The sequence below is a fragment of the Pleurodeles waltl genome, chromosome 4_2 (assembly GCF_031143425.1).
Source record: "Pleurodeles waltl isolate 20211129_DDA chromosome 4_2, aPleWal1.hap1.20221129, whole genome shotgun sequence".
Taxonomy (NCBI): domain Eukaryota; kingdom Metazoa; phylum Chordata; class Amphibia; order Caudata; family Salamandridae; genus Pleurodeles; species Pleurodeles waltl.
Genome location: NC_090443.1, coordinates 776,928,656 through 776,954,596, shown reverse-complemented (window position 1 = coordinate 776,954,596; position 25,941 = coordinate 776,928,656). Strand labels below are relative to the sequence as shown.

General features: G+C 45.3%; 1 protein-coding gene across 1 annotated transcript in view; it reads left to right on the top strand.

The window, feature by feature from the left end:
• Positions 1–25,941, top strand: part of TNNI3K (TNNI3 interacting kinase) — a 2,589,932-nt gene that overhangs the window by 35,957 nt on the left and 2,528,034 nt on the right. The window contains exon 2 of the mRNA XM_069232439.1: positions 8,284–8,392. Coding sequence (XP_069088540.1) covers positions 8,284–8,392 — 109 coding nt within the window. The remainder of the gene's footprint in view (positions 1–8,283; positions 8,393–25,941) is intronic.

Genomic DNA, 25,941 nt, shown 5'->3' with positions numbered 1-25,941 from the left:
GTAAACCAACATTTTCCCCACTGTTAGATAGACTGCAGTGGGAATTTTAAATCTAACCCTTCCAAAGTCCAACACTTGCCCTACTGTTGCTTAGACTGTAGTGTGAATGGTAAATAAACCCTCTCTGAATTCCAACACTTTCCCTACGGTTGCTTAGTTTGGAGTGGGAATAATAAATCTACACCTCCCCCAGGAATTCCAAAACTTTCCTTACTGTTGGGTAAATTGAAGTGGGGATAGTAAATCTAATCCCCTCTGAAGTCCAACACTTTCCCTAACATTGGTCAAAGTGGATTTATATTATATTATATTATATTGTATTCTGTTGTTTAATTGTATGTGTTTTTTTATTATTTAAGATTTTGCTATTTGCAATGTTCATACTATTTTACAACCAGGTTATAATTATTTTTTAGATTTATTATATTACTTTAATATTTTTTATGCATACTTTTTAAATTATGTTTTATTTTTTGTTAGTTATTATTTTTGTGATTTATTCATATTGTGAACATTTTAGCATTTGTTTAAATATATATGTGTATATTATTTATATATGTAGTGGAAAGTATTAAATAAAACTATTCTTATATGATTACTGTCATATTTAAATTGTTGCACACTTTGGTTGTAAATATGTTTGTTAATTTTTAAATCATTTAATTGTTAATTTTTATAATTAAATGTATTTTTTAAGATTAGTTAAATAGAATATTTTAAATATATGTATACAAACATTTGTGTATATGTATATATATATATATCTATATATGTGTGTGAATAAAACTATTTAACATATTATTTTTAATTTTAAGTAAATTACTTAAAAGTTGATATTTATTAAAAGAAAATTATTTTGTGTGTGATTTTCTCTCCCACTGTATTTTTGACGGTTGTATTATAGAACCACGCATGCGGGAACCACGCATGCATTAACAACAGGGTCAGAACCACAACCACGTTGTTTCCACGCATGACTTTATCATGCATGCCTTTACAACAATTTATTATTGTAAAAGCATGCCTAGTAAGACGTTTGGAAATGGCATGCAAAATGGCATGCGTGGTTCTATCATACCACTGCCCCAAAGGCTCAAAACCACCCCCACCCCTAATACCTAAACAACCTTAACTCCCTCACCTACCCTGAGCCCTAAAAAATGAACTGTCTCAACCCCCCCACCCCTATAAACCAAAGTACCTCGATCCCTCATCCCTTCCCCATAAAAGTAAACTACCATGACACCCCATCTGCCCTGAGCCCTAAACAAAAAAAAATCCCGACTCCCCACCTCTAAAAACTAAACTACCCCAAAAACCCCCACCAGCCCAGAGCCCTAAAACCTTCCCAACTAATAAGTAAACTGCCCCAAAACCCCCACCTACCATAAGCCCTAAAAAAGAAAAACCTATCCCAACCTCCCCACCCCCTAAAAGCTAAAATACCCGCATCCCCAACCCACCCTGAGCCGTAAACAAAATAACCCGACCCCCCCGCCTCTAAAATCTAAAGCTAAAATACCCCAATACCCTCTACCCACCTTGAGCCCTAAATCCACCCCACCTCTAAAAACTACCCATCAACCCTGCCCCAACCCCACTTACCTCACGGCATCCTCTCCAATCTTTTCTCCTCTTCTCTCGTCTCTCCTCCCTTCCTTCCTTCAACCTTCCCCAATCCCTTTAAAAATAAACTACCCCACCCTCACCCTAAATAAAAAATATACTCAAACGCCTCCACTCCCGCCTCTTAAAAAATAGCCCGACCTCCACCCTAAGCCCTTAAAAAATAATAGCCCGCCCCCAACTCCCGCCCACCCCAATGCCTTAATCCACCCCCACCCCTGCCCCAACCCCACTTACCTCACCTCATCCTCTCCCAAACAAATCATGGCTTTTTCTGTGGCTTAACCACGCACATGCATAGTTCAGCACATGCGTGGTTAAGGCACAGAAAAAGCCATGCGTTGTTTAGGCAACATGGTTACACTTGTGTGGGAAACATCTGCATTGTTTACAACGCGTAGTTGAGGATGTTTCCCATTTTTGATACAATGTGTTTGTTATTTCCATTAGAAATATAGAAACACAATATTATGGTAAACATTTTTTGACACAATATTCATGTCAATCAGTATTGGCTTGCGCAATGTTTTGTCACACGGCCACAGGGTCTGTAATACCATTCAGCCACTGGTGAACTTGAGTCATTGAAATATTGTGCATTGATAATAAAAATATACCCTTATGCATAATCCTGAAACACTAATGCCCATACAAAATAGCAGGATTCAGAGAAAAAAATCTGTTGCAATACTATTGCTCCCTCATTATAGTGATTATAGAATTCTATGCTCGTACATGTAACAACAAACAAGAATTTCTGGAAGCAATGAAAGGTATTTCAGTGTAGTGAAACTCTGTGGAATAGTACTGTGTTTAAATTAAAGTTCAGAAGTACTTTTGTCAGCAAGATAGCTCATGACAGAAAAAGGTTTGTAACCAAAATTAGAGAACAACTTTCACATTTCTAGCTTGAATCCTGTTATATTTATTGGTTTCTACATTTTCATATTAGTATTTTACTGTTTAATTTTTTTTTTTATACGCCATCCAATATCGCTGGTCTTAAAGTATCTCAACATGGGTGAAGGGCTTGCTCAGGAGTTAATGCCAGGCATTTTGTTACTGAAATGTTTTGTATAATATATATTTTAGTGTTTTTGTATCTATGTGATCCGTGTTGATGCATACACCCACTCAAAAGTAATCACACTTGTTTGTGCTGTATCCTTTCATTGAAGTGTGTATTTACTTTAAGCCTCTGGACAGTTGACCTCTGATGGATATTCTTGTGTGATATAAATGTCTCAGAACATTGCTCTGATTAAATAGCTTTACCATAACTCTAAATAGAGTAGTGCTGCTCTGTTACTGGTGTCAGTTCATATCAGGTCACTAGGCTGACACTGAGAAGTGACAGATAATAATAGTCAACACACACAAGGTAACAGTAATAGTATAGGTCCTTAGCATACCAGTTATATATGTGTGAGTTATGTGGTTATGCACTAAGTTCATGTCTTCTTAGTATTGCCATTTTACCAAGTTAATAGTTATGCTTCAAATCCTCATACAGACCAAAGATTATAATCTGACCTGAAAAGAAATTAAGGCTCTCATTACCAGTCTGGCGGTCTTTAAACCGCTAAACTCGTGGCGGCGATCTGACTGTGGCGCTTCTGACCGCCAAATTATGACCCAGGTGGTTGGACCACCAGGGGACCACCGCCACCACCAGGAACAAGGTTCCCAATGGGTAGGCGGAGGTCGAAGTTGTGCTCAGCCACAGCTGTGGTCAAAGCAGCACCACCGTGCTGATCACGACTTCACTTCCTGCCAGGAGTTTCATGGCAAGGACCCTGTCATGAGAAGGCTGGCAGAAAGCCAGTGCTATGGCCACAGGGGGACCCCTGCACTGCCCGTGACCATGTAGTGGCCCATGTAGGGCCCCCCAATGTAGGGGTGCCCCTGCCCAGCACCTTCAGAATATGCACTGTCTGCTATGGCAGACAGTACATTTCCGAGGGTGCCGGGGGCACCCTCTGTGTGACCATGGACCTGCCAATCAATTTCATTCTGCTAAAGCTTCAATGCCATTTTACACAATAGATAATAGGAAGATTGATGATAGGAGCTGGCATCATTTTCCTGCCCCTCCATATGCAGGTGAAAAGATGTTCTGTCACTCCAGATTAGTCACCTATGGGTTCATCAGTTTCCTGCCCCTCCATATGCAGGTGAACAGATGTTCTGTCACTTCAGATTAGTCACCTATGGGTTCATCTAACATTTTGTGGCTTATTAATTTCTCAATATTTCAGGCAATGGTGTTATCCAGTGTGGTTGAAAATGCCATGTATTATTAAAAAGCATGTCTTTACGATTTGGAAAATGCTCTATTTCTGACAGGTGAAGCACTCTGCCTTGTTGGATTCCACCTGGTGGCAGTGGTGCCACAATATTGAGTTTTTAATATTGAACCACATGTATATTGACTACCTACTGACTTGCACTGTATTGATAAGGTACAAAGATGTGGAGTTACAATAGCACATTTATTCTTCCCTAACTCTGCTTACCTTGATGATACACTGATGCATTTTTGCATTGACATTTGTTTGCACTGATATTTCTGTTCTTGATATTTTTAAATACCTTTGGTGTGGTGTGTAGAATTACGTCCCTCTCATACATACATCTTCAAGAGAAAGAAGGTTGGAGTGGGGCTTGTGTAACTAGGTAGAGATTGGGTTAGGTGTACTTACCATCGGCAAGGAAGGTTTGACCTTCTACATGCTCAGCCCACTGGGAAATTGAAACAAGCCTTGAATTAACAAGAATGGAAGATTTATTTGCCTGCTGCTGCAGATACAATGCTCTTTTGGCTGCTGGAGTAATACATGAATGTTTGTTCCATTCTCTCACTTGAATGATTGTCCCTGCTGACTTGCTTCTACATATGTGGAAACATTCTCCTGATTGACTCATAACACAGTGGTGTTAGTCTCCTTGGTGTAGCCTGTGTCCGTGTTAGGTAATTTGGCTCCTGAAGCCTTTTTGCTGGGAAGCTGAGATATTCTTGGTACCAACAGGAGAAATAAAGAAGTGAAATTATTTTGTAGACTGAACTCATTGAGGGACTGGCCCTAATTTTATAGCAAAAGATTGGTGTTTGGAGAATCTGCCTTTACCCTACTGGATCAAATCGATAGCAGCCGAGAACTGAAGTGACTGTAAAGCTCCCCTCAATCCAGATGTGGGCAATGAAGGAGCAATTTCCTCATGAGTGTTACATATTTCCTGCGTCTTTGAATCAGGTATACATGAGTTTGATGTTGCATCACTGCATTAATCTTCAACTAGAATAGCCACAGAAGCTGTGACACCTTTGAGCCAGAAGAACGGTATGAGGAAAGACTCAGGGCCTTAATACGACTCTGGTGGTCCAAGAACAGCCAGACTCACAGTGCCAGTTGGACCTCTGCACTCCAGTGGGTCTGACCACCACATTATGACCCTGACAGTCGGATGGCTATGGGACCGCTGTCACCACCGGTAACATAGTTCCCGTCAGGCTGATGGCCGTCAGATTAGTGGTAAGCCATGGCGGCGCTGAACTCAGCACCTCTGTGCTGACCACAACTCTTGTTTCCGCCAGCTTTTCCATGGCAGGAACTCCGCCATGGAAAGGCTGGTGGAAACAGTGTTGGGGGACACAGGAAGCCCTGCACTGCTCAGGGGGCCCCCCTGCCCAGAACCCTCAAAATGCACACTGTCTGCTTTGCAGACAGTGTGCATTGCGAGGATGCTGTAGTGCTATGGTACAGAGCTCAGCTCCCTTAAGGGAGCTGAGACCAATAAAGTAGCACAGTTCCCTCTGGGCTGACCGGCAGGAGCATCGTAATACATTGTTCCCACCAGTCAGCCCAGTGGGAACATGGTAGTACAGCCGGGTTGACAGTCACCTCTGCGAGTTTGGCAGTCGACTTGTCCGACTAGCAAACTCGTAATGAGCCCCTCAATATTTCATGAGTTTCTTGAAATAAATCCAATCTTTTCTGATGAGGTATTTGAACTCAGGAGTTCAATAAATTGTTCTGAGAATGTTCTTTGGTTCCAGGGTGGGTGGTATATTGTGTATATTTTAATTGTGTTCTAGCAACATGTTTTTGAATTGTAAGTCATTCATATGATGCAAATTATTCAATAGTGAGATTCCTGCATAGAAAAGAGTCTTTGTGAATCATTGCTGTACCCCTGCTGTTTTGATTACTATGCATAATTTAGATTAGCCTGGCGGAGTGGTATGTCAAGGTCGACTGGAGAGATTCAATAAATTGAGTGTCTTTTAGGGAGATCAAGTCTGGGTTATTTGAATTTTTAAATTCTGCATTCTCACTTCTGTGGTTAACCACAGATCTGCAGTTAGGAAGAAGGTATTTTAGGTAGGAGGTCTGGGTTCTGGTCTTGGGGGATGATCAAGTCTGGACTGTGATAAGATTGTTGAGATTGACTCCTTTACCCTGAATGAGACGAGCAGATTTCTGTCTGCTGCAACATTACAGTAGTCCATTAGGTCTTCAGTGCTAAGTGACTCTGAATTACAGCAGGTTATTTTCTTGAGAGAGTCAGTAGTCCTGTTCTATATCGCAGTGCTTCCCAAACATTTTATAACCACAACCCAATTTTTAGAACAACAAACTTTTGTGACCCACATAGCTTTAAGGGACCGAGGTAGATGATTTTTTTAATACAACTAAAGCATTATGTGGTACACACTGTCATTTACAGTGAGAACATTTTCCGTTGAAATGACCACTAAGTTTGCACATTTACTGATTAAAACTATATCGCATAGAAATTATAATGTGAGGAAATCAGATTTTAGTAAATTTGTATCATTTGTGTATCACCAACTAATGTGTCTTGATTTGATTTGATCCTATTCAAATCCTTGTTTGTATCACACTGCAGAATTACAATAAATGTACTTAATACTTGCTTTCCTAACTGCTTAATGTGTACAGTTCATTCACAGGTGTTTACATTTTGTTGTTCTTACAAAGAAATAACATCTTACAGCCTTTCCTTTCATACACTCTGTACCCCAGTAGGACTATCACATAATTTGCTTTACTTTTCTTTCTCCGTCTGCAAAGTGAGAGAAGTTTGTTAACACCAATCCCCATTTTTAAAAAATCATCAATTTGTCGGAAGACATAGCCTGACATTTGACCTCTGTCTCTGAAGTGCAAAAAATGTGACATTATAAGTACAGAATTTTTAAAGGCATGTTTATCTATTCCTTGGACTTTCACAACCCACCTATGATAGTATAGAGGTTATTTATAGTTTTGAGGTGTTATTGTCCTACTTTTGTGATAGAGTCTGTACTGATGACGTTATCAGGTGAATGTAGTATGAATCCAGGTCTCTATGACTTGGAGTTCATGTAAAAATCAATATAAGTCAGCTGGACTTTAAAATAGAATATAAGTATCTACACAATCGACTGGGGAAATAGATCCTGGAATGAGAAAATGGTGCTAAATGGCTTGAGTTGATACATTCATGCTTCATTACTTCATTTCAAACCAGACTGTCCTGTGGTCATCAGAAATGAAGTGAGCACTCAGAGTGTACTCACAAGTCTACCCAATTGTTTTTCAAACCCACTTTATGCAGCTACAGCTTGTGCCAAAAACGTCTGGCATGCGCTTCCATATTAGAGCCTGCAATTACTCAAACCACCTCATATTTCAGTGTGGTGAAAAAAACCAATGTGCCAATGCACATCTAACCACACTTAGGACCTGATCATGACCTTGTCGGATAAGCTACTCCATCACCAAAGTGACAGATATCCCGCACGTCGTGTTACAAGTTCCATTATATCCTATGGAACTTGTAAAACGGCAGGTGGGATATCCATCACTTTTGTGACGGAGTAGCCTATCCTTCGAGGTTGTAATCAGGCCCTTAGTGCTTAATCGGCAAGAGAATGACAATGTTCCAAATTACAAAATAAAAAAAAGTGAGGTCCCCAAGGCAGGCATTAACAAAGGCTAGCAATGAGAATAGCACATTAGTAAAAGGCAGACATCTGTTTGAAATTACCAGAGGCTAAGCGATTCTTCTGCAGGTGAGTGCAGTGTGTGACTACTCCTACCTGTGATGGAAAGCCTAGGGAAAAAAGGTTACCTCATTTGTAAAGGTCCGCACCACCATGTAAACTAGAACACATCCCCTTGAAATCGTGTCTGCACACAATGAACACAGACATGATCCAAGTTACAGAAGTGGCTATGCAAGCAACTGCTGGCCAACTCTAAAGTTCTCCAGGAGAAGAAAAAGCAGATCCAAATGTCTGTTGCAACACTGGGGCTCCTAATATGGGCCTCCATTTGTAGCTCCAGCAGTCCTACAGAAATGATTTACATAGATGGTTCTTAAGGCTTTACGTGAGTCATAAAATAGTGAAAAAATACCTAATGCGTTGGAGGAAACCTACCTGGAGTACATTTCCAACTTTAAAAGTATGTGTATTGCCTCATAATCCCACACAACTGGACATAAAACACAAACAAATTACAGAAATCAATTTAAGAATGTTCAACAGTATTTGAAAAACATGTCTCAGTGCTGGACTTATTTGGTATTAATACAATGTATTTCTAGAAAATGTCAAAAAAATTTAATCACATTTATGATTTGTTTTAGATGAATGGAAGAAAAAGGTTAGTGAATCTTATGCAGTGATCATAGAGAGATTGGAAGATGATCTACAGATCCAAGAAAAGGAGCTTACAGAACTGAAACATGTCTTCAGGTAATCTCAACACTATCTGCTTGCATACAAGTCCGTCAGGTACAGTAATCTCATTAGTGTCTGCTTGTCTAAAAGTCCAACTAGTGGTAAATAAAAACATTTTCAAAACTTTATTTTTGCGTTTTTTCATCATGAAAATAAACAAATACAGCCCTACCACAAACAGACATATGGTCAATTTGAAAACAGCATGTCTCTAGTCAGGCATACAGTGAAAATTGAGACAGTAAAAATAGAAAACAGGAGAAAGAAACACAGGCATAGATAAGTAGGCTCAGTGTTTAATGAGTGGTGCAGATATATCAGGCGGTCATTGGAGGGGGTGATGATCCATGGAGGCATACAGAATACGGCCCAGTAGTGTAAAGCAAACCTGGTCTGAAAGCATTTACCCAGTAGTAGGAGGTCTCTTCCTCAGCCTCATCCGAGGTATCAGAATCCAATGTCAACAGATAATCCCACAGAGTTTGTCAGATATCTTTGGACCTCGATTAGGGGGGTTGTAGTGTGGCATACACTTCGTTAGTTTTGTCACAACAGATGGATTTCAGCCAATCAATGCAAATGGGATGTTGCCGGCTACCCAAGTGTATCGTCAGTCCACATTTTACCAGCACTAGCACAATGGCAGTAAATCTGCACATGCCTTATGGGATGACCTTGATGTAGCCCAGGAGAGCCAGCTTAGGGTTGAGTGCGATAGTGATGCCTATCATGGTTATCCTGGTGATGATTTCAGTCCAGTTTTCTTGTATATGTGGGCAGGTCCAGGCTAGATGGATGAAGTCAGTGTTATCTGCATTACACTTTGGACAGTAATGGGATTGTGTAGGGTCAATTTTGGTCAGGCCAATTAGTGTAGTGTATGCCCAGTGCAGGAATTTATAATGCAGAAGTTTGTGTCTGTGGTTTTGCAAAGAGGAATATTGTCTGGCAGCAACAGTAGCATCAGGTTTTATTTGGTAGTGAATGCCCAAGATCATGTTCTCAGGCTGCCCACACCCTTCCATGGCATTCCAGCTTCAGGGCAACACGTGAGTCGTGTAGTTTAGAGACTAGTCGGGCCCCCTCTTTTGCTGTGATCACTATGATCAGTAGAGGGAGGTCCTCTGGCTCTATCAGGTATGAGGGTAAGCTAGCACTCTGAGTGTTATGTAGGTACTGGAGTATAAAAAGATCCATGTTTGTAGCATTCCTCAAATGGGCAGTGTCTGGATGTGTGATGACATGACTGCCCGGGACAAGATCCCCAACTGTGTGTAAGTTGAGAGTACATAGTGTTTTCTGCATGACTTTCTCCTTCATGACATGGATGAGGTAAAGCCAAGAGTTATATGTCAGTGGGAGTACAAAAGAACAGAGCAGACCCCTGCCCAGACGGCATCGCAATTTCCCAAGGCCCAGCTATAAGTAGGCCAGGTCTGAATATCAGTAGGGTCTCTCGGTATGTCAAAAGGGAGGATAGAGGATTGCAAGGTTTGCCCCGCCTGATCCCTCTCTGCCCTAGCATATGGCAAACGAGCATCAGCATGATACCAATGATAAGCAAATTGGCATTGTGCAGCCATGAAATAAAACTGTAAGTCTGGTACGCCAAAACCCCCCCTCATACGGTAGCGTCAAGATATCCCATTTAATGCGAGGTCTGCGTCCTATCCAGATTAGTCAAATCATAAGACTTCTCATAGTGGCAAAGATACTGTTATTGAGAGGATCTGGATATTCTGTAATAAATATAGAAAGCGTGGGAGGATTACTATTTTAATAATTGTCACAGTTGCCGTCTTCCTCAGGATCTGTACAATGAATTTAATGCCCATCTCCAGGCAGCTCCAACTCAGTAATCTATTAGAGTGCTGATTGGCCAGGCGAGGAGAAGGGTGTGGGAAAGGAACAGAGGGGAAGGAGATCTGAAAGAAAAAATGGTTAGCTGACAAACATTGGCCTTCAGCTAAAATTAGGCTGTGCTGATTTCATTCCTGGTTTCCTCATGGATTTTCAAATTATTAGTAATGCACACTGTTATATCTGATATGATATTGCTCATATCTCAGAAAATGTCACCGGTATTACTAAACTTGTGCTTGCATATTAAGTAGTCAAATACACGGTTATAGCCACTGTAATACGCTATTACGTGCTAACCTTGAAATCTGTGTTAACTTCCGCTAACAATTGCTGCCACAAAATGTTGCCACTAGAGAACAATGAAGTCGAGCCCCATGTCAAAGGCTTCTATGATCTAGTTACAAATAATGATATGTACAACAAAGTGCAATCCTTAGTAATACTGCTGACAAAATGCTGCTCTCCTTAATATTGCCGATAAAGTGCTACTTGTCGTGCTCAAACCAAAACAAAGAAAGGGCATGCTCCTACGCAAATGCTGTCATTTTCAATTATGGAGTATATCCCTAATTCAGAGCTTACTATTCAGAGCACGGCCTCTTTGTCTAAATGGAGTATGGCAGAATCCTCTGTGCTTTCCTGATCGCTGCCGTAGCTAGCCAGAACTAAGAATGCAGCCGGATTATCTAAAATTGCAGTGGCACGATCACTGTTATGATCAGCTCACCAGGGAGGCCACTCTAGAACTGCATCCTGCTTAGAGAGGATGATCATAGCTCCTGTCCGATGGAGGGTGGATAATAGTGAGCAGCTCCCCAGCTGCCTATATGAGAATGGGCCACATCCAAGATGGCTGCCCTCCATGGCAGCTGGTAAAAAAAGTCCCTAGGAAAAACAAAGGATAGTAAGCCACCAATGAGCACAACAATAAACATTCTTTCGCACCACATGTCTCTAAAGCATAAGGGAGAGCTTTGTTATCATAACAGGGCAGACGTTGCAGCCACCAGCGCACTGAATGCGAAAAGTGCCTTTTCCCAGAATGTATATTGCCACTCCGAATACAGGGAGCACCGCATAGCACGTTGCGCTGTGTAGCTGGAGTAGGACCTAGAACGGTCGCCACCACTACGCTGACAATAATGGCAATGCGGCCCGCAATAAAGAGCATTTCCTTTTGTTTATGTAATGTTATTCCGGGGTATTTGGCAGAGTCCTTTCACCACGAGAGGGGAAACTCCAGCGTGCACTGAGTCATGGCATCAGTAAGCGAGAATAGTTCAGATTTGGCCCAGTTGATAATGAGGCCTGAAAGGCCTCCAAAGCTAACAATTGGGTGTATGAGAGGTGGAAGGCTATGCTCAGGACATCTTATGAAAAACAAAAAGTTGTCCACATACATAGACCCAATAGGGGGCAAGAGTTAATCAGCAAGCCACAGTGCAGGTGCTGCTCTTGCAGGTGGCTAACTAGGGGGACCATAGAAATAATAAAAAGAAACAGGCAGAGGGTACACCCTGACGGGTTTCCCTCATCACCTGGAATGGAACTTTGAGGGAACCATTGACGCTCCGATGAGTCACTGGGTTTGAACATAATGAGAGCAGTGTAGCCACATGGTAGTCTAGCTTATCCACTGTCGCTTTCATGAAGTCCCACTCCAGCAAATCAATGGCCTTTTTGGCATGGAGGAGGGCAACTGCCATGGAGACTTCAGGGGACCACCGATTCAGTTCTGAAACAATTGTATAGAGATTAATGGCCGTAGATCTGTGCGGTATGAAACCTGTTTCTATTGGCGATATGATTTGCTCCAGTAAAAGAGCCAATTGGGTATCAAGGACTTTGGCGTGATTTAGGAGCAAGAGATTAGGCACCTTACCAGGCTTCAAATGTCATGTGATTACAGCCTCTCTGAACATGGGTGGATGAGTCCCAGCCTCAAGTGCCTCAGCATAAACCTCCATGAGGTGTGGAGTTAGTATGTGCTTATAGGCCTTGTTTAAGGTGCCTGTGATGCCTTAGAGCCCCAAAGCCTTAGAGCAGTCTACGGCATCAATCACCTACACAATTACTTCATAAGTATGGGGTCACTTAAGAATTGCCTCTGTCCCTCTGCCACCTAGACCATAGCAACCTCAGCAAGAAACTCTGCAGTTGCCACAGTGTTACCTGAGGACCTGGCAGTTTACACCTGTTCATAGTATTGCCGGAGATGATGCTCTTGTTATCAGTCACCCGCACACCCCCCTCTGTTATTATTTCAGCTTTATATCCGGTCTGCCAACTAGGAAGCAGCAATCTGGCCAATGTACAGCTGCGGCGCTCTTGCTCCCCATATTTCCTCACCTGAGCATATTTCCCCAAACATGCCACTTCCCAGTCAGCCAGGCCCTAAATTCAGCCATCAAGACTGAGTGATGATGCATTTGGTTCATGTGTTCAAGGCCCATGTCTGCCTGATCAATACCAAGTAACTAAGGGCCAGATGTAGGTAGCAAAAAAATTGCGAGTCTTTGTGACTCGCAATTTCCGACTCGCAAACAGGTATCCAACAAGAAGAAGCGACTTCATTTTGCGACTCGCAAATGAAGTCGCACCGCAGATTGCGAGTCCGCTGTTTGCGAGGTCGCTTTTTGCGACCTCACTAAAAAAGAACACGCAAATTGCGAGTGTGTGTCGCAAATTGCGACTGTGCCGCAAATGGCATGCAGGTGCAGCAGAACACTCTGGAAAACACTTCCTGGCTCTTGATGATGACATCTCAGCCAGGAAGTTTACAAATACACCTGGGAGGAGGGAGGACCACACCCATTTCATACTGCTGAACAACCACCAGGAGGAACAGCAGCAACAATGGAGGAATCAGGCAGAAAGAGGAAAATCGAATTTTCTGAAAAGGAACTGGAGGTGCTGACAGATGAATGCTGCCAGCACCATGATCAACTTTTTGGAAGAGCAGCCCTCAGTGTGCCTGAGTTGGACAAAAGGAGGATTTGGACGGACATCCAGGAGAAGGTGAATGCAATTGGGGTGAGCCACAGGAGCATAGACAAACTGAAAAAAAGATGGTATGACCTGCACTCCAGGACCAAGGAGAGGGTGGCAGAGCGCCTCCGGGAGATGAGGGGCACTGGAGGAGGCCCATCTACCGTCCCACCACCCACACCCATGGAGGAACGAGTGGAAGAGACCCTGGAGCCAGAGGCAGTGTCTGGAATAGGAGAGCTGGACACGTCAGCGCCAGGACCATCAACCAGTGAGTACCATGAAACATGCATGTACACCCATATCTGCCATACCCCCACCCACCTAGTACACAGCAGCATGCACTACCAAAATAGCTCCATTTCAGAGTAGCAACCACCAGAATGGTGTATTATGGGCAATGTCTTCCAGTAGGTAGCTGATAGGCAACAGTTTATTAGGAAGCATACAACAGATGGTAGATACTGACAGTGTGTTCCCTATGTCCCACAGGTCTCCCACAAGACACCACCACCAGCCACACCGTCCAGGGTGCAGAGGTCAGCCAACAGGCAGCACAGGACCCAGGAGCAGCCACCACAGGGACCTGCACCACCCGACCACAGTCCCCTCCAGATGCACCAGTGGCCATAGTGGAGATTGACCCAGCACCCGGTCCCAGCCACAGTGCCAGCCAACAGGACAATGATGCTCCACCGCGTCGCAGACGACGTGTCCATGTCCCTGCAGTGTCCCAGCGAGATGTAGGGGACTCCTCCATGTCCGCCGCCGAGGCAGCACTCATCGAAGGTCAGCGCCTGCAGACAAGGCAAATGAGACTGATATCAGGGGCCATGCGGCGAATGGAGAGGAATCACACAACAGGGCTGGCACAGGTCCACACAGACCTTCAAAACCTGAACAGTCATGTAGGTGACCTAGCACTCTCCATCAGGCAACTAGTGACTGAACTTGTTACAGAGAGAGAGAGTGCAAGGCGCCGTGAACGCCAACTAATCCACAGTTTAGACCGCATGGCTGCCTCCATCGTCCGCCTGGCTGTGAATACTACAGGGCTGTCACGCCACACAGTCAGTTTACAGGTCAACATGGGCCACTTTGCCAGCGATGTGGCTCGCGGCCTGGGACGGATAAGCCACGCTGTGGACATGATGGAGGCAAGACAGGTGGCTAGGGGTGCGGCAGACACGCCGCAAGATAGTGAGGAGGGCTCTTCTATCAGTAGTGCATCTGCCACAGACACCAGGGTCTTGCGTAGTGGCAGTGCACGGCAGGGATCTGCAGACGCTCCAGGCACTAGCCATGCTGGGCGTCCCAGGCGTAGGATTTGAGCTACGCACTTACGAACAATTGAGGCACATGAGGTTAATGTGTCCTCATAGCAGGTGGACATTTACAGCCCCTGATCAATAGTTCAGTTCAATAGTTTTTTGGTTCACTTCATTAAAGTTCTTGTTTGTTCCACTTCACACCTGGGCTCTTTGTGTGTGACATTCGTGTGTGTGGTGACAGGCAGCACATACCTTCCAACGTATTGGTTTGCAATGTGGTCCCGTCTCTGTCTGCCTTGATTTGCAATGCTTCTATCCCCATGATGGCGATGTGGTAGCTCTTGCTCGTCATCCTCCGAATCTGGGTCTTCAGGGGTGAGATGTAGCCCACGTCTGGTGGCAATGTTGTGCAGTATAGCGCATGCACCAACGATCTTGAATGCTGTTGTTGTAGCATACTGGAGGGCACCTCCACTTCTGTGGAGGCATCTGAATCTTGCCTTCAACAGTCCAAAGGTCCTCTCTATAACATTTCGGGTCCTCCTATGTGCACTGTTGTATCGCCTCTCTGTCTCATTGCTGGATGTTAAGTACGGGGTAAGTATCCATGGTCGTAGTGCATATGCACTGTCACCTGTTTGGCAAAAATGAACAATGTTAGCAGGGCATGGATGGGTTCCACATTGACCTGTGTGTATGTCTGCAAGGTGTATTCAGCTATACCTAGGAGATATCCGTCTCCAAACTCCCCACGTTCTAGGCGTTGGTGTATCCCACTGTGCCTGAAAATGTAAGAGTCATGTGTACTCCCTGGAAATTTGGCTACCATGTCAGTGATGACATAATGGGCGTCGCATACCACCTGGATGTTCAGTGAGTGGGTACACTTCCGGTTGCGGAACAGATATTCCAGATTTGAAGGAGGGCATATTTGTATATGTGTCCCGTCTACACACCCTATTACATGAGGGAAGTTGGCAATCCTGTAGAATTCCAACTTGGTGCTGTTGATTTTTGCCTCATTCCTGGGTAGGTATATGTATCTGGACATGTGTGTGAGTATGGCATCTAGGAATGCTCTGAAGAACCGTGAGAGTGCACTTTGAGATACCCCACCTGCCACAGCAATCACCCCCTGATAGCTACCCGAGGCCAAGAGGTGCAGTGAGCATAGCACTTGCACATGTGTGGGGATGGCGCTGCCGCGCACAGTCTGGCGTTGAAGCTGTGGATTGAGTAGATCTATTAATTCTAATATTGCTGCACTGCTGAGTCTGTATTTATCATATATCTCCTCCTCAGTTTGTTGGAAAAGTGTCGGTGTGGTTCTGTATATCTTCTCCTGTCTCTGGCTCCTCCTCCTCCTCATCTGTTGTGCGGCGTGGGCTCTCCTCCTCCTTGCTATCACATATATCTCCGCCATCTTGAGTAACCCTGGTGCCTTCTGGGTCTCCTTTTATACTTTGGTTCTGGTTACCACCTGCTCTGAGTTAGTGGTAAATTGGGTGTGCAAAATGGGCTTTTTGCGACTAGTCGCAATTTGCGAGCGGCTTTTTCATATGGTTTGCGACTCGCAAATTGCGAATTCCTATTTGTGGGTCGCACAATGGGGTCGCAGTTTTTGCAAGTCGGTAATGGCTCTTGTCACAATTTGCGATTCGGAAATGGGGTTTTTGCATTCCATTTCCGATTTTGCAGGGTCGCAAATTGCGATTCGGGCCATTTGCGACTCGCAAAATTTTGCTACATCTGGCCCTTAGTCTCTATTCGGCTAAGGCTGGTCCGAATGTTGCATATAAAATATTTAGCAATGCATACTGTGTGCACATAGGCCTTAAAGGCCTCCCATAGAGTGGCCTGAGTGTCCACTGAGCCAGAGTTCAGGTTGAAATACTCTATAATGGAATGCCATTACGCTGATTGGAAAACAGCATTATGTAGCATGGCGTCGGGAAACCACTACCTCCATTCTAGGCCTCCCCAACAATGCTCCTGCAATACCATTTTAACTGGAGCATGGTCCGATATCATGCAAGGAAGATGTGCAATCTCCGTCAGCCCCATAGGGTTGCACTTGCAGAGATGAACCAATAGTCTATCCTTCTCCACAGACCATGGGGCACGGAGTAAAATGTATATGCTAAAGCCATAAAAATTGCATGGTCGAGATGCGTCTACTAATATAAAGGTGTCTATGATATCATGAACAATTTGTGGTGTGTACGGTTTACTACCTGCATTACAACCAGTGAAGTCCACTAATGGATTGTAATCCATACTGCAATCCCCCTCCCCATAACACCAAATCAGTCTCAAAGCAACCCATAAGTGCTGAGATTTTTTGATAGAAGTCAGCTACATCCATGATCGGGGCATACACGTTGACCAGTAGTACATGTGTGCCTGCCATGATGCCTCAGACAGCCACATAGCATCCAGCATTATCTGCAAAACTGGCAGTTTTGGTAAAAGGGATACTCAGATTCATCAAAATACATATCCTGCTGGAGTAGAAGCTGTAGTAAGAGAAATACCGACCATTCCCCCATGTCTAGGCAAATGTACAGGTGGTCATAGGGAAGTGATGTGTTTCCTGGAGAAACACCACACTGATGCCATGTTGTGTTAAATAGGCAAGTACCTGTTTACCCTTGCAGGGATTGTAGACCCCGTTAATATTCCATGGCATGCAGCTTAGCTCCCCTTCTTGTCCCACTCTAGGCTGGGTCCTCAACTACAAAGATCGTGTCATGTCCTAGCCCCAAATGTATGAGCAGTGATAATATAGTGTGGCCTGACAACAGATGACCAAAGAACAACAAAACATGTAAATAACTCCCCCCCCCCCCCCAAAATACACCAGATTGTACAACATTAGGGAAGTCCCAAAAGATCTGCAAAAACAACTAACTGTGGCATTCGCCTTGGGAGGTGGCAATGCCACAGCAAACGGTGCTCACATGAAAAGTGATACTTGAACCAGAAGAAATAACAGGTTTCAACATTATGATCGTTCATATAGCCATCAACGGCTGGTCTTGCAGTGGGCACATCCCTACTCCTCTCCACTCTGTCATATTGCTTGCAAAGGTTCACAGACTCCGCTGGGGTAGCAAAGATCCAGGTTTTTCCATTTACCTCTGATCTTAGTCAAGCCGGGTTCAGCACTCACTTCAGACCCTGTTTGCGGAGGCTGTTTTCCACAACTGCAAACTTGTGCCATGCCTCTTGTACAGTCATTGTGAAGTTGGGGAACATAGATGTAGTAGAGCGCTGAAGCTGGAGGGGCCTTTCTCTTGGGCCAAAAGCAGCACCGCATCCCAGTAATTCAGCAGGTGGACTATTAATGGTCTTGGTAGGGCTGCGGGTGGCAGGCGTGGGACCAGCAATCTGTGGGCTCTCTGTACAACAAAGGTATCTGTAATGGTCTGTCTTCAGAGGAGTTCTGTTAGCAACCTTTCAATGAAGAGGTTGGGTCTGCCCCTGTCGGTTGATTCTGCCACACCCATGACCCCATGATCTGTTTGTTATTTAGACAAGAGCATACCTCAGATATTTGTTCTTGGCAATTACTGCTTTAAGCATCTTCTCTACTTTCTACAGGTCCTTTGCAGAAGTTAGTGCTGTCGTCTTTCAGCTTGGGCATATGTTTTTCTGCTCCATCTAGTTTCATAGTGTGGCAATCCAGCCTCTCCCCCACATGATCCAGTGTGTTTGCAAAAGAGTTGAGACGGGCATCCATAGATTTGAAGCCAGCATAGAGCTCTGCCATGATTGCAGCAGTGCCATCGACAGGTCCCATTGCGGCGTATCCGACCAAGCCCTCCTTGGTGTCCAATAGGGACTGCTGTTGCCACAGAGACTTGGCTTGATCAAACAAAGGTTTGTGTTGCTTAAGGTCGCCATTGTGGGACCTAGGTGTGTCATGGGAGGGGCGAGAGTGATCAAGAGCTTTATATGTGGACAATAGCAGTCAACCCCACACCGTGACCAGAGTGCATTAGGTCCTCTGATCTTAGGAGGCGACTGTGTCAGACAATTCACAGATGGATTATGAGCCCCAAGTGCAGCATAGGCAAAATGTGTAAAAATAGCTTGGAGCAAGAAGCCCACTCTGAATTTTACTGGTGTTACTCCATCCACACGGCCTGCAGGAGGTAAGAGGGGGATGGGGGTGCTGGCAGAGAGAAGAGCTGGACACCTAAATGCAGAGGCAGCACAGCCCCCAAATGACGCAAGTCTTCATCCCTCATAGCCTCCATCTGGGATGGGTGTCGAAGAAGAGTGCACAAGTGGCAAAATGGCCCTTTCATAAGTGGGCCGGTCACTGAAGGGCTTCCTCTGGACCCCACTGTAGGAACGTACCATCTTGCCTGGCATGTTACCCCCATTTTTCACTGTATATATGTTGTTTTAGTTGTATGTGTCACTAGGACCCTGCCAGCCAGGGCCCCAGTGCTCATAAGTGTGCCTGAATGTGTTACCTGTGTTATGACTAACTGTCTCACTGAGGCTCTGCTAATCAGAACCTCAGTGGTTATGCTCTCTCATTTCTTTCAAATTGTCACTAACAGGCTAGTGACCAATTTTACCAATTTACATTGGCATACTGGAACACCCTTATAATTCACTAGTATATGGTACTGAGGTGCCCAGGGTATTGGGGTTCCAAGAGATCCCTATGGGCTGCAGCATTTCTTTTGCCACCCATAGGGAGCTCTGACAATTCTTACACAGGCCTGCCACTGCAGCCTGAGTGAAATAACGTCCACGTTATTTCACAGCCATTTTTCACTGCACTTAAGTAACTTATAAGTCACCTATATGTCTAACCTTTACCTAGTAAAGGCTGGGTGCTAAGTTACTTAGTGTGTGGGCACCCTGGCACTAGCCAAGGTGCCCCCACATTGTTCAGGGCCAATTCCCCAGACTTTGTGAGTGCGGGGACACCATTACACGGGTGCACTACATATAGGTCACTACCTATGTGTAGCTTCACAATGGTAACTCCGAATATGGCCATGTAACATGTCTAAGATCATGGAATTGCCCCCTCTATGCCATCCTGGCATTGTTGGCACAATCCCATGATCCTACTGGTCTCTAGCACAGACCCTGGCACTGCCAAACTGCCTTTCCCGGGGTTTCACTGCAGCTGCTGCTGCTGCCAACCCCTCAGACAGGTTTCTGCCCTCCTGGGGTCCAGCCAGGCCTGGCCCAGGAAGGCAGAACAAAGGACTTCCTCAGAGAGAGGGTGTTACACCCTCTCCCTTTGGAAAATGGTGTTAGGGCTGGGGAGGAGTAGCCTCCCCCAGCCTCTGGAAATGCTTTCATGGGCACAGATGGTGCCCATTTCTGCATAAGCCAGTCTACACCGGTTCAGGGACCCCTCAGCCCTGCTCTGGTGCGAAACTGGACAAAGGAAAGGGGAGTGACCACTCCCCTGACCTGCACCTCCCCTGGGAGGTGCCCAGAGCTCCTCCAGTGTGCTCCAGACCTCTGCCATCTTGGAAACAGAGGTGCTGCTGGCACACTGGACTGCTCTGAGTGGCCAGTGCCAGCAGGTGACGTCAGAGACTCCTTCTGATAGGCTCCTTCAGGTGTTGCTAGCCTATCTTCTCTCCTAAGTAGCCAAACCCTCTTCTCTGCTTTGGGGATTTCCTTAGATAACGAATGCAAGAGCTCATCCGAGTTCCTCTGCATCTCTCTCTTCACCTTCTGCCAAGGAATCGACTGCTGACCGCGCTGGAAGCCTGCAAAACTGCAACAAAGTAGCGAAGACGACTACTGTAACGCTGATCCTGCCGCCTTCTCGACTGCTTTCCTGGTGGTGCATGCTGTGGGGGTAGTCTGCCTCCTCTCTGCACTAGAAGCTCTGAAGAAATCTCCCGTGGGTCGACGGAATAGTCCCCCTGCAATCGCAGGCACCAAAGAACTGCATCACCGGTCCCCTGGGTCTCCTCTCAGCACGACGAGCGAGGTCCCTTGAATCCAGCAACTCTGTCCAAGTGACTCCCACAGTCCAGTGACTCTTCAGTCCAAGTTTGGTGGAGGTAAGTCCTTGCCTCCCCTCACCAGACTGCATTGCTGGGAACTGCGTCTTTTGCAGCTACTCCGGCCTCTGTGCACTTCCGGCGGAAATCCTTTGTGCACAGCCAAGCCTGGATCCACGGCACTCTAACCTGCATTGCACGACCTCCTAAGTTGTCCCCCGGCGGCGTGGGACTCCTTTGTGCGACTTCGGGTGAGCACCGGTTCACTCCTCTTTGTAGTACCTGTTCTGGCACTTCTGCAGGTGGTGCCTGCTTTTGAGAAGGCTCCTTGTCTTGCTCGACGCCCCTTCTGTCTCCAGACGCAATTGGCGACATCCTGGTCCCTCCTGGGCCACAGCAGCATCCAAAAACCCTAACCGCACGATTTGCAGCTAGCAAGGCTTATTGGCGGTCTTTCTTCAGGAAAACACTTCTGCACAACTCTCCATGGCGTGTGGGATCCATCCTCCAAAGGGGAAGTCTCTAACCCTTGTCGTTCCTGCAGAATCCTCAGCTTCTACGTCCTAGTAGCAGCTTCTTTGCACCCACAGCTGGCATTTCCTGGGCATTTGCCCATCTCCGACTTGCTTGTGACTTTTGGACTTGGTCCCCTTGTTCCACAGGTACCCTCGTTTGGAAATCCATCGTTGTTGCATTGCTGATTTGTGTCTTTCCTGCAGAATTCCCCTATCACGACTTCTGAGTCCTTTGGGGAACTTTAGTGCACTTTGCACTCACTTTTCAGGGTCTTGGGGTGGGCTAATTTTCTAACCCTCACTGTTTTCTTACAGTCCCAGCGACCCTCTACAAGGTCACATAGGTTTGGGGTCCATTTGTGGCTCGCATTCCACTTTTGGAGTATATGGTTTGTGTTGCCCCTATCCCTATGTGTCCCCCTTGCATCCTATTGTAATTATACATTGTTTGCACTGTTCTCTAATACTATACTGCATATTTTTGGTATTGTGTACATATATCTTGTGTATATTTGCTATCCTCATACTGAGGGTACTCACTGAGATACTTTTGGCATATTGTCATAAAAATAAAGTACCTTTATTTTTAGTATATCTGTGTATTGTGTTTTCTTATGATATTGTGCATATGACACTAGTGGTACTGTAGGAGCTTCACTCGTCTCCTAGTTCAGCCTAAGCTGCTCTGCTAAGCTACCATTATCTATTAGCCTAAGCTGCTAGACACCCTATACACTAATAAGGGATAACTGGGCCTGGTGCAAGGTGTAAGTACCCCTTGGTACTCACTACAAGCCAGTCCAGCCTCCTACATTGGTTGTGCAGTGGTGGGATAAGTGCTCTGTAATTGCTTACCACTTTTGTCATTGTTCTTTTCATAAGAGAAAAATATACAAAACAAGTTCAGTGTATGTACACCTAACCAAAAAGTTTTGCATTTCTTGTCTCACTTCTTTTCTAAAGTGCTGAAAAGTACCTCTAAACCTTCTAAAAAGTTCTTAAAAAGTTTAAAAAGTTTTTTCTCTGTCTTTACAAAAGTTCTGAAAACCTTTTCTTCCTTTTGCTATCACTTAAACACTTTCTAAAATGTCTGGCACAGGCCAAACTGTTGATCTGTCCAAACAAACTTATGATCACCTTAGCTGGAAAGAAGCAAGGAGTCTCTGTGTAGAAAGAGGTTTAAGTGTAAGGAAGAATCCCTCTAGACAACTGTTGGTTAACATGCTTGTTGAACAAGATAGAACCAGAGGTGGCACTTCTGGTGAAAAATTAGCTGATGGTTCCCACTCTGATTCTGGGGCACCCCTAGCAAAAGATGTGGGAGGGAAACTTTCAAGCCTGCCCCCTAGCAAACCACCTAGCATAGCTGGTACTGATGTAGAGTCACACCATACTGATAGTGTTGTCTCACATCACAGTAAGAGTATCCCTTCTCATCATAGTAGAAGTGCTGTTTCTGTTAGTCAAGTTATGAGGGTGCCATCTGTTAAAGCCAGGTCTCCTTCTGTTTTATCTCAGCATACTTCTGTCTCTAGACATGCCTCACCCACCCACCCTGATGACAGAGTGTTAGAAAGGGAGCTCAATAGATTGAGAGTGGAACAAACCAGACTGAAGCTCAAGAAGCAACAGCTGGATTTGGATAGGCAGTCCCTAGAGGTGGAAAGGGAAAGACAGAAATTGGGTTTAGAAACCCATGGTGGCAGCAGCAGTATTCCCCATAATCATCCTGCAAAGGAGCATGATTCCAGGAATCTGCATAAGATAGTTCCCCCTTATAAGGAGGGGGATGACATTAACAAGTGGTTTGCTGCACTTGAGAGGGCCTGTGTTGTACAGGATGTCCCTCAAAGGCAGTGGGCTGCTATCCTATGGCTATCATTTAGTGGAAAGGGTAGGGATAGGCTCCTTACTGTGAAAGAAAGTGATGCCAATAATTTTACAGTTCTTAAGAATGCACTCCTGGATGGTTATGGCTTAACCACTGAACAGTACAGGATGAAGTTCAGAGAGACCAAAAAGGAGTCTTCACAAGACTGGGTTGATTTTGTTGACCATTCAGTGAAGGCCTTGGAGCGGTGGTTACATGGCAATAAAGTTACTGATTATGAAAGCCTGTATAACTTGATCCTGAGAGAGCATATACTTAATAACTGTGTGTCTGATTTGTTGCACCAGTACCTGGTGGACTCTGATCTGACCTCTCCCCAAGAATTGGGAAAGAAGGCAGACAAATGGGTCAGAACAAGGGTGAATAGAAAAGTTCATACAGGGGGTGACAAAGATGGCAACAAGAAGAAGGATGGTAAGTCTTCTGACAAGAGTGGGGACAAATCTAAAAATGAGTCTTCATCAGGCCCACAAAAACACTCTGGTGGGGGTGGTGGGTCCAAATCCTCTTCAAATCAAAACAAAGAAAAGAAACCATGGTGCTATTTATGTAAAATAAAAGGCCATTGGACAACAGATCCCAGTTGTCCAAAGAAAAGCACCAAGCCTCCTACCATTACAACCCCTACTGCTAACCCTAGTGTCCCTACTAATAGCAGTGGTGGTGGGAGCAAACCTACTAATAGCCAATCCAAGGGAGTAGCTGGGCTCACTTTTGGTAACTTAGTTGGGGTTGGTCTTGTTAGGGAGACCACAGAGGCTGTGTTAGTCTCTGAGGGGGCTATTGATTTAGCCACCTTAGTTGCTTGTCCCCTTAACATGGATAAGTACAAGCAACTACCCCTAATAAATGGTGTTGAGGTTCAGGCCTACAGGGACACAGGGGCCAGTGTTACAATGGTAATAGAGAAACTGGTCCACCCTGAACAACACCTACTTGGTCACCAGTACCAAGTAACCGATGCTCACAACAACACACTTAGCCACCCCATGGCTGTTGTAAATCTCAACTGGGGGGGGGGGTTACTGGTCCAAAGAAAGTTGTGGTTGCCTCAGATTTACCTGTAGACTGTCTGCTTGGAAATGATTTAGAGACATCAGCTTGGTCAGATGTGGAGTTGGAGGCCCATGCAGCAATGCTGGGCATTCCAGGGCATATTTTTGCTTTGACAAGGGCTCAGGCCAAAAAGCAAAAAGGACAGGGTGACTTGGATCCTGGAACAATGGACCAAGTGCTCCCTAAAGCTAGGGCTAGTAGAAGTAAAGCACTACCTACTATCCCTCCCTCTACAGTGGATTCTACTTCTGAGGAAGAAGAATTTCCACCCTGTCCAGAACCTACACTAGAGGAGCTGGAAGCAGACACTGCTGAGCTTTTGGGTGAAGGGGGGCCTGCCAGGGAGGAGCTGAGTGTGGCACAGCAGACCTGCCCCACACTAGAGGGTCTAAGACAGCAAGCTGTCAAACAAGCAAATGGGGATGTCAGTGACTCTCACAGAGTTTACTGGGAGGACAACCTCTTGTACACTGAAGCAAGGGATCCTAAACCTGGAACTGCCAGGAGATTAGTGATTCCTCAGGAGTACAGAAAGTTCCTCCTAACTCTAGCTCACGACATTCCCTTAGCTGGACATTTGGGGCAAATGAAAACTTGGGACAGGCGTGTTCCCTTGTTTCATTGGCCTAGAATGTCAGAGGACACAAAGGAATTTTGTAAGTCCTGTGAAACCTGTCAAGCCAGTGGCAAGACAGGTGGCACTCCAAAGGCACCCCTTATTCCACTGCCTGTGGTTGGGGTTCCCTTTGAAAGGGTAGGGGTTGACATAGTTGGCCCCCTTGACCATCCTACTGCTTCAGGCAATAGGTTTATCTTGGTGGTAGTGGACCATGCCACAAGATATCCTGAAGCTATTCCTCTAAGGACCACTACAGCCCCTGCAGTGGCAAAGGCCCTCCTGGGAATCCTTTCCAGGGTGGGCTTCCCAAAAGAGGTGGTATCAGACAGGGGAAGCAATTTCATGTCTGCTTAATTAAAGGCCATGTGGAAGGAGTGTGGTGTAACATACAAGTTCACTACACCCTATCATCCACAAACAAATGGACTGGTGGAGAGATTTAACAAGACTCTCAAAGGCATGATTATGGGACTCCCTGAAAAACTCCGCAGGAGATGGGATATCCTTTTACCATGCCTCCTTTTTGCTTACAGGGAGGTACCCCAGAAAGGAGTGGGCTTCAGCCCCTTTGAACTCCTCTTTGGACACCCTGTGAGAGGTCCTCTAACACTTGTTAAGGAGGGTTGGGAACAACCTTTAAAAGCTCCAAAGCAAGACATAGTGGACTATGTACTTGGCCTCAGATCAAGGATGGCTGAGTACATGAAAAAGGCCAGTAAAAACCTTCAGGCCAGCCAAGAGCTCCAAAAGCAATGGCATGACCAGAAGGCTGTTTTGGTTCAGTACCAACCAGGGCAGAAAGTGTGGGTCTTGGAGCCTGTGGCCCCAAGAGCACTCCAAGATAAATGGAGTGGACCCCACACAATTGTTGAGAAAAAGGGTGAAGTCACCTACTTAGTTGACTTAGTCACTGCCAGGAGTCCCCTTAGGGTGCTCCATGTCAATCGCCTGAAACCCTACTATGACAGGGCTGATCTCACCCTGCTCATGGCAACTGATGAGGGACAGGAAGAAGAGAGTGACCCTCTCCCTGATCTCTTCTCTTCCACAGAACAAGATGCTCTAGTGGAAGGTGTAGTTTTGGCAGATTGTCTTACTGCTGAGCAGAAAGACCACTGCATAAATCTCCTGGGTCAGTTTTCTGAACTCTTCTCTACTGTGCCAGGTACCACTTCTTGGTGTGAGCACACTATAGATACTGGAGACAGCTTGCCTGTCAAAAGTAAGATCTATAGGCAGCCTGACCATGTCAGAGACTGCATAAAGCAAGAGGTGCAGAAAATGTTAGAACTGGGAGTGGTTGAGCACTCTGAAAGTCCATGGGCCTCTCCTGTGGTACTTGTACCAAAACCTCATTCCAAAGATGGA